Source organism: Cavia porcellus, unplaced genomic scaffold (genome assembly GCF_034190915.1).
Source record: "Cavia porcellus strain 051 isolate PalLab524CR breed Dunkin Hartley unplaced genomic scaffold, mCavPor4.1 scaffold_18, whole genome shotgun sequence".
Lineage (NCBI taxonomy): Eukaryota > Metazoa > Chordata > Mammalia > Rodentia > Caviidae > Cavia > Cavia porcellus.
Genome location: NW_026947501.1, coordinates 63,889,701 through 63,902,916, shown reverse-complemented (window position 1 = coordinate 63,902,916; position 13,216 = coordinate 63,889,701). Strand labels below are relative to the sequence as shown.

At 37.2% G+C, this 13,216-nt stretch overlaps 1 protein-coding gene across 2 annotated transcripts in view; it reads left to right on the top strand.

Annotated features, from left to right (window-relative positions):
- Positions 1–13,216, top strand: part of Cpeb2 (cytoplasmic polyadenylation element binding protein 2) — a 58,767-nt gene that overhangs the window by 42,676 nt on the left and 2,875 nt on the right. For both annotated transcript variants that reach the window (XM_063230152.1, XM_063230153.1), the window contains 5 exons: positions 695–784; positions 4,594–4,712; positions 4,931–5,045; positions 7,269–7,450; positions 12,070–13,216. The exon at positions 12,070–13,216 is cut by the window's right edge and continues 2,875 nt beyond it. In XM_063230152.1, coding sequence (XP_063086222.1) covers positions 695–784; positions 4,594–4,712; positions 4,931–5,045; positions 7,269–7,450; positions 12,070–12,297 — 734 coding nt within the window. In that variant the 3' untranslated portion in view covers positions 12,298–13,216. The remainder of the gene's footprint in view (positions 1–694; positions 785–4,593; positions 4,713–4,930; positions 5,046–7,268; positions 7,451–12,069) is intronic.

The window sequence follows — 13,216 nt, the reverse complement described above, 5'->3', positions numbered from 1 at the left end:
TGTGTAAAATCAGAAGGTAAAGGTTAAAAGTACTGAACTATGTTTATGATGTTATGGGAAGTTACCATTCATTAATAACGAGTAGAGAAGATATTGACATATATTGGGGAATTTTTCGTTTCTGATTCAGATATCCGTAAACTTATTCTAAATATTTATCAGCATGATAAGATTTTCATAACTTACACTATGGGATTGGATATGACCATATAGTATGTGAGTTTTAATGAAGCTTCCCTGGTGGATGTCAGACTTCATTACACTTTTCCAGTTTGTTTGAGGAGACCATCTTTTTCCTACAAGAATATGATTTTAGTTGTGAAGCAGAAGTATCTCTCTTTATTGAACTTGATACAGTATTGACTTTTTTCAAGCCAATTCTGATCATAAGTGTACTATAAAGCCATTAGCATTCATATGAAGTCACATAAAATTTTTAAATTTACAGAGTACTGTAATTATTTTTTCCAAAAGTAAGCTTATTCTGACTAAAATAGTTATAGGTTTTACATATACCTTAATAAGTATATTAAGGTATTGTTTTCATTTAGTTTGTTTTCATTTAGTTTGAAGTTTACCCTAGCATATTTGGCATGTTTAACGTATTAAATCTTTCACGTAATCGAAAATAAAGGATTTCCTGAAATGAAGCATTAAAGCTAATTTCTAATGGACATTATTGTACTTTTTAAAGATGAAATAACTGCTAGCTTCAGAAGATTTGGGCCTTTGGTAGTAGACTGGCCTCATAAAGCGGAAAGCAAGTCCTATTTTCCACCAAAAGGTAAGAAGTTTTACTGTTAATGTTTGCTAGGAAATTTGTTAAGTGAGAACAAAAGAAATAATGTCAGTGCCTTACTCTGTGTTTTCTTTTTTAAGAATGTAATTTAAGAGATTCTGTAAAAGTAGATAATTCATGGAGGCCGGTAACCTGGGTTGAGACAGGTGATGTGGTCCTGAGAACTTCCCCTTTGACTTGAAGCCAGTCAGGAACAGTGAGAAACGCCAGTGGTAGACTCCTCTGTAACTGATACGATTTCACAAGCTCCAGTCAAGGAGTGTTTAGTATTTTCCCTGCAGAGTATCATTCTAAGTAATATAGATACAGACTATGAAAAAGTATCCTTCCACTCACTGAAATGAAGATGTGTGTGGAGTGATTTTATTAATACTTTAACTTGCAGTTTTATGAAAAGTTAAAATGTTGGGAACCTGCTTGGTCGAGTAGCCACTTACTCCTGGGTTATTCTGTGGCTGATCACCAGAGAACTAGAAGCACGATTGTGTTCATGGTATTGAGTGAGTCACATGAACATGACAGCCATTCATGGGGAAGGAGGTGCAATGCCCAGAGCAAGAGAAGGAGGAGAGTTGAACAGTATGAATTCTGTTGGGTAGAGTTGCAATGGCAGGTTCTCAGAACTGAGTAACTGCCCCAGCACTGGTCCTGCTCTTCCTACCTCAGCACTTCTCTGTATGATCCTGTCTTTGCTGTCAGGTTCTTTCCATAACTTTTTATCAGTGTGTCCCCACTATCTTTGGATCTCAACTTAAGTGTCAGTTGCCCACAAAATCCTTTGAGAACAAGCTAAGGTCTGGTTGTCCTTCTGTCAGCCATCCCAACTCTTAACTCTCTCTCTCCCTTGTAGCACTTGTCATAGTTAAAGTGTTACATTTTAACAGCTTGGCAAATATGCAAGTGTTTCATTAATGTCATCTGAAAAACTATGTCTTCAACTGAACTTTATAAATAGTATTAGTATTCTTTGTAATTCAGATTGGTAATTGTCCAATAAATGATGTAAACACCAATAAATACTACAGGATAGAGAAATTACTTTGACTTCAAGTAGGTCAGTGTCACTGAGAATTTGAATTAAATCAAAATGCTACTGTGTAATTTGGATAGATAAAAGAAGTTGAACAGTTCAAGACCAGAATTAAAACCTTTGATTGACCCTTCTGCATGTTCAGCTTTCTTATACATAGACAGATGCAGTCAACCATGGAGAAAATCTGTTTAGAGAAAATAAATTTGTATTTGTAGTGACCATATATGAATATTTTTCTTGGCATTTTTTTCTAGACAGAGTAGTATAACAGCTACCTAGGTAACCTTATGTATCAATACATGTTTAAAGTGTTCAGAGTTTGCTTATGAGATTGTACTTGAGTATCCTTGGATTTTGTTTTTTGGCCAGATTATGTTCCCACTGTCCCATGGATACCAAGGGGTGACTGTAAAAGAATTTTAGAAAAAAATTTAGAATTGATTTGGGTGAAGACAGACACAAATTTTTGCATGAGTGTACTCTGTCACTTAAGGTGGTCGTACATTTTAATGCTAAAAACATGAACTTAAAAATCCGATGAAAGAGAATAATTGTCTTGATTGTTGTTGTTGCCATTATAGTTATTTTGGGTTTTTTCAATGTTTTCTCAAATTAAAAAATATATGAAAAAAAAAAGATTGGCACTGGCAAATCAGAATGTTTTGTTTTTCTAAGTGTAGTTATATAGTTCATTACAGCCATTGTCAAAAGCCAGTGTTTCCAAATCTTTTCTCAAATATTTATCATTTCTGTAGTTCAGTATTTCCCAGCATAGGAAAAGCACTGATACAGAGGCACCAGCCAGTGAAACTGCCTTGTGATTTGAGAAGTGGTGCTATACCGGGCACACAGAGCCGCCTGGGCCTGCACTGTGCCAAGTGTCGGAGTCGCTGTTCTAAACTACCTCAGTGTTCAGGTGTAAGTGCAGGCTCGGCACTTGGTGATAAATTAGTGCACCTGGGCAGCAGTTTGGCCACTCAGTCTCTGCGAGGTTCACTGTCACTGTTGTAAGTGCTAGACACACAGGTACTTGTTTCTTCTGCAGGAAACGGAATTCACCTTAGGTATTCATTATTAGCTGATTTTAATAAATTCCAGAAATTATCAGGTGGTTCATTTTTGTGCAAACATTTTATCTAATGGCTTGCATTACTTAGGTCATAATTTACATACCATATTACATAATTTTTGTGACAGATTTTTTTCATAATCATAAATTTTTAAAATATTAATTTAAAAAATGTTCTAAATTATTACAGAACCACCATAGTTCTCATCACCTTAGATTTTATCAAAATTAAGGCCTTACGGTTAACCGTTCTTGTTCTTGTCTAGTGTGGTGGTACACATGTGATCACAGCACTCAGGAGATTATGGCAGGATGATTTCAAGGCCAGCCTGGGTTGCATAGCAAGTTCACAGCTGACCTTGACTACATAGCAAGACCATGGCTCAAAAAACATGCAAAGAGGAAGCCAGTCTTTGTTTGTTTCAAACATATCTAAATAAAGTCTTAAGATATGTTTTTAATCTTGTATAATTTTACCTTTAGAAGTTTCTCTTTATGTATATGGGTTTGAAGGTTTCAGGTTTTTTCTCTATTGAATCAAGCATTTTTATTAAAAGGAAGCACTTTTATGCCACATCAAACCTTTCTAACACAAAAGCCATTCCTGACAATATGCTGTGTTTTCTGAGTTCTGAGTGAAACTTCCCATTGTATTACAGATCAAGATGTACATGACTTGTGAGGCTGCTTTGCTTTGAGATTAGATCACTGTTGCTGTAGGTTTATTTGCGGAGAAATGTTAATGAGACGAGGCAGACTTCTAGGTCACTTAACTTAGCAGCTATTATGAATACTCACATAATGTAAAGTCACAATATACATTTTGTGCTTTTATATACATTATAATCTGCTTTGCTGGGTGCATGATTTTTAATTAAAGATTGACAACTGGTCGTTTACAAATAAAAAAGAGAGGATATAATTCCTGATGGAATAGGAATCTATACCAGCCTGTATCTAAATCTGAACAGTCTCCAGTTTGAAAAAGTATTCCATGGCTTTTCCAAGTTGAGATTTGATGTAAAAGGTTTGCCCTATCATTAAAGAATATGTTTCATTCCAGTCTTCCTAGGGTAATTTTCTTAGTATCTCTTGGAACTTCTTAAAAGACAGTGGAATTTTCCCTCTACTTAGGGTATTTCCTGGGCCTTTCCAAGTGTGCTGTAGTCCAAAAGTATCCTCTCGAGTGTGTGTTGTCCTGAGGGCATTTAAAGGAAATTCAGCCTCTAATACACTCACCAGGCTACTGCTGCCAATCTCCCTAAGAACACGGTGTCACTGATAGAAAGAGCATGGGAGACCTGCAGGCTGGCCTGAGTTTAAATTACTCAGCCATCTACATCTATGCGATGGACTTTGATCAAGTAAAAAAAAAACCCTAGTTGGTTTTTTTTTTTTTCCTCTGAGATAGAAGTACACTTCATTTATCATAGACTTGTGAAAATCAAATGAAATCATTCATGTAAAGCTCTGATTTTACTACCTGAGAGTAAGTGATCCACAGAAAGTAGCTAGTTGCTTTGCCCTTTGCTACTTATTTTTTCATATATTCCAGAAGGTATGACAACTTAAGTCCTGTTAGTTTGGTGTTTTGCTTTGCTTTGTTTTTCTTTTTCAGTAGCATGTATTTGCTAAGCAGTATTGCTATTTGGACCTAAGTTCCATATATTTCATTTTCCATGGTTCTTCCAGGCTATGCATTCCTTCTCTTTCAAGAAGAGAGTTCAGTTCAGGCACTAATTGACGCTTGTATTGAAGAAGATGGAAAGCTCTATTTGTGTGTTTCCAGCCCCACTATCAAGGACAAACCAGTAAGTAAATTCTGTAGAAACTCCAAGAACAAATGCAAATTTTCCAAAACCTGTTTTGAAATTTTTGTTTAGAAATAGACTGCCATATCAAGAGTTCAGGTAAACATCCAGGTGATGTATATTACACAGATACAATTAACAATAATTTATATTCAAATCCAGCTGTACAAATTTTTAAACTATAAAAGGAGTAACACCCAATGTAATTTTCTTCATAGGTTCAAATACGTCCTTGGAATTTAAGTGATAGTGATTTTGTTATGGATGGTTCGCAGCCTTTGGATCCCCGAAAAACAATTTTTGTTGGAGGTGTTCCAAGGCCATTAAGGGCTGGTAAGTAGAATGCTAACATTTTTGTTAGTGTGTTTTTTTAATAATTTAAATATAAATTATTTAACTCAGCTGCTTGTCAACTGTTGTGGGCACTGTCTGTGGGCAAATTCTTCACAGATTCCTATAATTGCAGAATTCTGAGAACCTTTCTTGAAACTCTAAAGCTTTTATCAATCAATATTTTTAGCTGGCATCAAGCGACTCCATATGAAGAATCTGTTCAAATGCTCAGATTTCCTAAGTGCAACTGTTTAAAAGAGGAGAATTTTGGATCTCTTGATTTCATGTTGGTTGAGTCTGTTATTTGAAAAAGATTTTCTTTTTGTGTATCTAAGAAGCTACAGTATTAATTAAATTAGCATTTTAGATGAGTAAGCGATAAACTTAACCAGGATCTGGAAATCTACTGAAAGATGTCATGTTGGGCAAAACTATAGCTGTACATGTTCACTGTAAATACAGGTTACTATGTACCATGCAGTACTGAAGGTATTAACAACTTCTTCCTCTGCCAGCCTGAGAGATACATGTTACGGAACTGTTCTCACTGTAAATATTTTTTTTTAAAAAAACATGATGACTGCTACAAAGGAAGCAGAACAGAAGAGCACACCTAGCAAGGGAATGTGATACAAAGACTGCACAAAAGGAGCAGGGCGGGGCCGAAGGAGGGCTATAAGGCGCGGGCTCCAGGCAAAGGGAATGGCATGTTCAGCAGTCTCCTCTGTAAGGCAGCAAGAGGCACTAAAGGGGCTGAAAGAAACCCAGCGTGACTGACTAGGGATTCAGGGAGAGAGCAGAGAGACACAAACAGGGAAAGAGGTTAGATCATACAAGTCTAGTAGGCAGATTTCATGTTTATCCTCACAGCAAGAGAAACTATTAAAAGTTTTAAAAATAAGGAGGGACACAATCGTACTTGGAATTGTTAAAGATCAGTTAAGCTAATGACTCTTAAGGAACCCTGCCTGTGAGTAAATACAAGAGCCCTGGTTTTAGAAGCCTGTTACTGCTGTCAGTCCACGAGGCAGATGGTGGCAACAGGAATCAGTGGTGGCAGTGCAGACAGAGCCAAGTCAATACATGTCACACGTATTTGTGAGGGAAATGCAAAAGCTGAACCCTAGAGAAGAGTTGGTTAGGAGAGAAGATCATGACTTTGGTTTTAAACACGAATTCCTGGCACCATTCAGAGTTCCAAAATAAATATTTCAGTTAAACCATATAGTGTCTGGTCTAGGTTTTAAGCAAATCATTCTTGCCTTCTCTATTGGAGATAAATGATAGGACAGAGATCAAAAGCAAAGAGATAAGACCATTGCCATAAACCAGACAAGTGACACCTCAAAGTGATGTAGGTGATTCTAAAAGGTCATTGATCATTTATACAATTAAGAAGAGGAAAACAAAAGATTAGGAATCTTGACTTGGTAACTTATTTCTATTGCATACTAATTGGGTCAGGAGAACCTCACTGAATGGGTTTAATGAGATGAAGATTACTTTTACCTGTGTTGTATTTTTAGCACTCTATGCATTGTAGTATCTATTAAATATCAATACAAGTGGTCCAGAAGGCAGTTACATCTATAAGTCTTAAGCCAACAGGAGAGATCCAGACTGAAGATTCAGATTTAGGAGGAAGGTGAAAACACACAGGTGATGTTTAAAACTATGACCCAGGATGAAGTAATCACCCAGGAGTAGATAGAAGCTTAAGGACTGGAGCTGACAGTACTCTGACATTGAGAATTCAAGGAGTTAAGGAGGAACTAAAGTGAGGAACAGTTAGCAGGATAAGGTAACTTAGAAGGAAGATGAGAAGGTAGGAATTTATACGTTCAGTGCCCCTTGCAGATACACTGTTGGGGGACTTATCCGTGGGTAAAGATGACTTTGACATGAGTGATTGAAATGTAATCATAGGAATAGGAAGAGAGTGATTGGATGCACACTATTTACAAGTGAAAAGATTGGACTTAGAAAAGTACATGCACTGTACCTGAAGAGAAGTCAGAGAGTATACAGTGTGTGGGTTTAGTGCTGATAAATGGGATAGATGTGACAGGAATCTAATTTTATATCTGAAACAATTAAAAGGGCTCCGAATCTTAGGCTCCCTTTCAACAACTCTCTTTCGTTAGCGTCCTGTTGTTTACTTTTTAAGAAAAGTTGTTGATTGCTGTTTTCTTGTATTTAACGCGAACATTTTTCCCTCTGAAGTGGAGCTTGCCATGATCATGGACCGGCTGTATGGAGGCGTTTGTTACGCAGGAATTGATACGGATCCAGAGCTAAAATACCCAAAAGGTGCTGGGCGAGTTGCATTCTCCAATCAGCAGAGCTATATTGCTGCCATCAGTGCTCGATTTGTTCAGCTTCAGCATGGTGATATTGATAAACGTGTAAGTTGCATTTTGAGGCATCATTGTATACTTGCAGTAATGTGCCTGGCCAGAGCCCACCACCAAAAGGAGTTAATAAAACAGTTCAAACTTCGTTTATGTTTCAGACCAAGGGTTGAACCCAGTCCACACTGAGCCACACCCTAAACCCTTTCATTTTCAATTGTATTTAAAGTTCAGGTCCTTTTAGGTCACCCAGGCTAGCCTTGGAGTCCCAAACCTGCCTCAGTCTCCCTAAGTAGCTGAGTTTATCGGCATGCACCACTATGCCTGAAAAGTACTTCATTCTATACTTATTTATCTTAGAGTTAGATCAGGATATCCTTGAAATGTAAAATTTGTAAACATAAATTATACTTTGAGCACAATATAGAAATTATGAATATAGATGTCATTTTGAAGCCATATGCCAAAAATTTTTATCAGCCTGTAACCCCCAAGTATCTAACCACAGAGGGAGAGCTTATTTTAAGAGTTACACTTGAGCCAGGCTGCCTGGAATTGAGTCCCATTTCCTTTATTTGCCCTGTAATCCTGGACAAATAATACTCTGCCACTTTTCCTTACTTAGAAGATGGAAAAGAATATTAGTATGTTTCTCTTGGTTGTTTGAGAACTCAATTAATTCACATATGTACAAGGATTTAAATAAACTTGACAGTACAGTAAGTGCCACTTAAATGTATGTCTGTTCCCTAGCTGACCTAAATTTAACATATTGCCTCCTTAGTAGCGTTGCTTAGATCATCAGAGTAAGCACTTTGAAGTCCTCTGAGTTATAACTGAAAGTCATTCTACTAAATAATTCTGAGTACTGTGATTGTCATCTGAAGCAAGAAAGAGATGAAGAAAACTCAGTTGCTCAGTTTCAAACTGATTTCATACTAAAATCCGTGAATATTTCTTACACATAGCTAACTAGTATTCTAAAATAATCATGCTTGCATTTATAGCTGATTTATACTAAGAATATGGCACACATGAAATTTTTATATCAAAATGAGTAGATACAACTTGAGTGGCTACTTATTTCCAAAGTAACCATTCCTTGAAACCTTTACTGTTTTTCCCACTGAAAGACTGTTTTGGGGACAGGGAAGCTGGTTAACTAACTGCCTCAAGCATGGGCTGAAGGAATAGTTAGAATATAATCACCAAACCATGTCAGTTAGAAGAACAGGTACAGCAGGGTTTCGATTTATAAGTGCAAAGTGACTTTTTCATTTCCATTGTTACATAAAACAGTGACCAAAATAAGAGAGAGGGGAGGGCTCTGCTTTTATTCCGATAGGCACATGATGCAGGCTTTGTCAACTGGCGTGAATCTGAAGACTTCCTCTAGTATTAGAGATCTCAATCTCAGCTCCACATTCATCACCTTGGTCCTTGGAAAATCATAACTTCCGTATCCCACCCCAGAGATTCTGTTATAATTGGTCTGGGGCACAGGCAGAGCAGCAGTTCATAAAATTCCCCAGGTGCCAGTAAAGTACAGCCATGGTAACACCACTAATCTGGTCTGCCCCTAACTCTGACAGCAAGGAAAGATCACTGGGGCAGTTACTTGTGTCCTCAGAAATATGGTTCTTCAGTGTACACCAGTAGAAGAGATTATTGCTGTGTAGTACCTCATACTTTGCTTCTAGAATGGTAGTGAAGGACTGATTATCTTGGACCTGGGCACTGGTTCCTAAAGTACAACTCAGATGGAGAGCATGTGAATTAAGAGACATGAGGAGCTAATAGAACCTCTGAAATACACTGCACAACTTCCTGTAGCTCAGACAAAACATCACAAAGCAAAACTGAAAGATTAGCTTCCTCCTAGGGGCTCTGTCCTGGCAGTGTGGGCATTCTTTGTTTTTGGCTTTTTTTCCAAAACATCTGATATCAAGCATATGATGTTTATTGTTTAGATTTGAGGATGTCTGAAGAAGAATATGTGGAAGATTTCAACCTGGGATAAAAATTGTTGATTTTTTTATGGATATATTGCCTTTGTATAAATTGGGAAAAAGTATAAGGAAAAAGTAAAATTTAAAACTGTTTATTGTATAACTTAAAATAGTGCCTTCTTAAGGCATTGAAATACCTGTGAGAAAGTTTGTTTTCCAAGATAATGTACTGCAAACTTATAATTTCATTTGAAAGAATTTGTTTTTTAAATATTTCACACATTGCTAGTGTATTTTATATGCAGAAATATTAAAGCATTAACCTTGATACCATTTTTCTCTCCAGTGTTAATGTAGTTGTTAAACCATATAAACAGATTAAATTTAAATGTGTAAGTGACATATATGATATCTCAGAGATGCATAGAATATTTATTTGTAGAAGGTGGAAATTATACAAGTTAGGAACACATGAGGCGTATTTCTTGGCTCTGTGATACCTGGATACCCAGTCACAACAAATGTGTACTCATTGTGTAACATAGCTCACCAACCTGATAGCCACTAACCTGAATTATGCTAATTTCAAGTTAGATACTTATTAAGTTTGAAATCTCATGTTCCTTCTTTAAAGTTTATGATTTTAACTAAATTAGCTACATAAGATAATATCTATAAGGTTTTAAAAATACAAGTAACTGAGACCATTGCATGAGCAAGCATTTTTCAGTAGTTTTATATTAACTCCTGAAATTTTATTGTAGAAATAAGGAATGCAGACCTTGGTTTCAATTTGCTTAAAATTGTACAGTAAAAAACAAATAGTAATCATGAGAGAACAATCCAGGAGGCATATGTAAATGTGCCACATTTATTCCTAAAATATTTATAAGTTTCCTCCTTTGTGCCAGGTATTCTGCTAGATATGGAGAACTCAACGTTGAACTAATTGCTACCGGCCCTGGGCCCATAGAGTCTATAATCTAGTGAGATGAGACCCAGTAATGCTCATGTCATGCCTTGATTCTTTGATTACAGTAATGCTGTTCCTTGATTATAGTTAAAGTGATGATAATCAAAAGTAATAGCCTAGCAAAGCTAAGGCAGAATTCATAAAAGAGAAAGTTGAGAGATAAAGGTTGATCATAAAAGTTTTTGAATTTAGATTGAAAATTGTTTTAAAAATCAAAGACCATGCCGGGCACAGAGGTGCAAGTCTGTAATCTCAGCATTCGGGAGGCTGAGGCAGAAGGACTGTAGGGAATTCAAGGCCAGCCTGGTCTACAAAGAGGGTTCAAAGCCAGCCTGAAATGTCTCAAAAAAATTTTTTTAAAAAATCAAAGACCAGTAGAAAAGCTAAAAATCCTTTAACTGGCTAGGAGAATTTACTAATCAGTTTTATTTTTAAAAAATCGAAAACTGAAGCAGAAAGATATACAAGAGGTATAAACATGGAATTCATAAAAGCAAAATATCCAGTATACATCATGGATGTGATACATACAGCACACTTACAGTAGCCCTCATCAGTGAAAGACAAGCACAGTCTGTTCCATTCCTAGCAATAGTTCCCCTCACAGTTTTCCTTTCCATCAACTTGTTTTCAGTTTATTACTGTTGTTCTTACAAATCCTTGTATATTCATTTTCTGAGCACAAGTGTTTTAGTAGTATGGCTCATAATAGAAGCTGTTTTTGTACCACAGGCCAGCCATACTTTTATCTTCAAAACATTCAATTTTCTGTCCTCTCCTAAGGGGAAAGGCTAAGATCCTCGGCTCCCTGGCATACTTCAGCCAGGCAGACCATGCAAGTGTCCATTCATAAGGTTATTACAGTAAGAAAGCAATGCTAATGCAGCTAACAGTCGCTAACACTAATTCACAGAGTGGTTAGCCAGGCGCTCGAGAGTGTGTTTTTCTGTATTATTGAATCCTCACAACTCTGAGACAGAAGCTATTATTCTCCTTACAGATATGGAAATGGAGGTGGAGAGATTTTTACCCTTCAGAGTTGCCTGTAGTCTGACATCTTCTGCAGAATAGGCCTTCATGGTGGGACTTGACTTTATATCGTGTAGATCCACAGACGTCCAGATGGGCCCTGAAAATTAGCCAGGGCTCTGGTTTGTGCTGGTCACTTAACAGCAGGCTGGGGCCCTCACCAGCGGGCCAGAGGCTGCACCATGTGCGGTGGCCATTGCACTTCTGCCATCTCACAGGTGAAATGAAAATCAGGGCAGGGACATATAAAAGCCATTTGTTCGTTGTGACTCTCCCCACCACTTTCCGCTCATGGTCACCAAGCCTCTGCAAATGCCAGCACACAGGTGTCAGAGAGGTGTGCTTCAAGAAAGGTGAGGGTGGAGTGTCTTGCAGATGAGATTTTTATAGCCTTTAAAAGTATTTTCTGGTTTTTAAAAAATACAGTAAATTACAGTTCTAGTCACCTAAAGACAAGATATGAAAACAAAGTAAGGGAATTAAGTGCTCAGTATTAACTGCACAGCCAGTTATGAGCAGGATAGTATGTAAAATTGTACCTAACACAAAACTAATGATTGTTTAACTTTCTGTATGATAAAGTAAAAGCCCTGGAAAGCTTCCTGCTTTGTCAGTTTCTGTGGGAGTGCTCTCCTCTGAACTCCTCATGATATTTTAAATCATGAACGAGTTGCTGCTCTGAAGCGCACACTGCTGAGACCGTTCCCTTCTCTCTCTTCCAGGTGGAGGTAAAGCCATATGTGCTGGATGACCAGATGTGTGATGAATGCCAGGGTGCACGCTGTGGTGGAAAGTTTGCCCCCTTCTTCTGTGCCAATGTCACTTGCCTGCAGTATTACTGTGAGTTTTGTTGGGCAAACATCCACTCTCGTGCAGGACGCGAGTTCCATAAGCCATTGGTGAAGGAAGGTGCTGATCGCCCGCGTCAGATCCACTTCCGCTGGAACTAAGAGCAGCAAAGCGGCCCCTGGTTACCATGGAGAGAAAGGGTGCATGTGGCTTACTGTGTCTGAAGATACCGACATGCAGAAGAAATAAGTGCATTCTTCTGCTTTTCACCCAGCTATCAATACATGCATCTTTATCAGCAGCCAAAACACTACAAGCCTCTTGTTTTTCACCAAAACCCTACATCTCAGGCTTACTAATTTTTGTGATATTTTCATGTTAAAATAAAATGTTTTTTTGTATTTTCTCCAAGTTATTTTTATATGTAAAGTTAAAATTAGATACGAGAATGTTTTGCGTAGGGGCAACACAGTCTGCTGCTATATAGTGGGTGAAGCGTGCACTTATTTCTAAACATGGGTTTTTAACTTCAAGATCTGCCCCAGTACTTTACCAAAGGTAGCAAAATAATAGTGAAGATGGAATATGTCTGCTACAAATGCTTATTTTTATTGTTGCTATTTTCAGTGTATACATAAACTAAAAATTAGGGTTGATTTTTTTGCTCTCCATTTTGACTTGCAAGAAATAATACCTCAAGATAATCTGATTTATTAGCTATTTTTAAACATTTTTAATCACAAGCTGTATTAGCTTTGCTGCTATATAGGTGTTATGTGTAAATGCCACCTATTAATACGGGATTGAAAACGTTAGAGACACACTGCATTGCAGATAAAATGCAGGCAGCACAAAATATGGCCTAAACTGCCATAGTTTTAGAATGTGAAAAACTGCATGTTTACTTACCTGTATACACCATATGCATGCACTAGAATAATTAACAAGAGGTGAGGTATTGCAAATGCTCAAAAAAGCTCTCTTGAGTCTAGGTAGCATGAACAAATGATAAAATTTGTTTAAAAAAACAAACTTGCATGCATTTCTTGTAACTTCAAGTTAAAAACGTTGTCCTACATG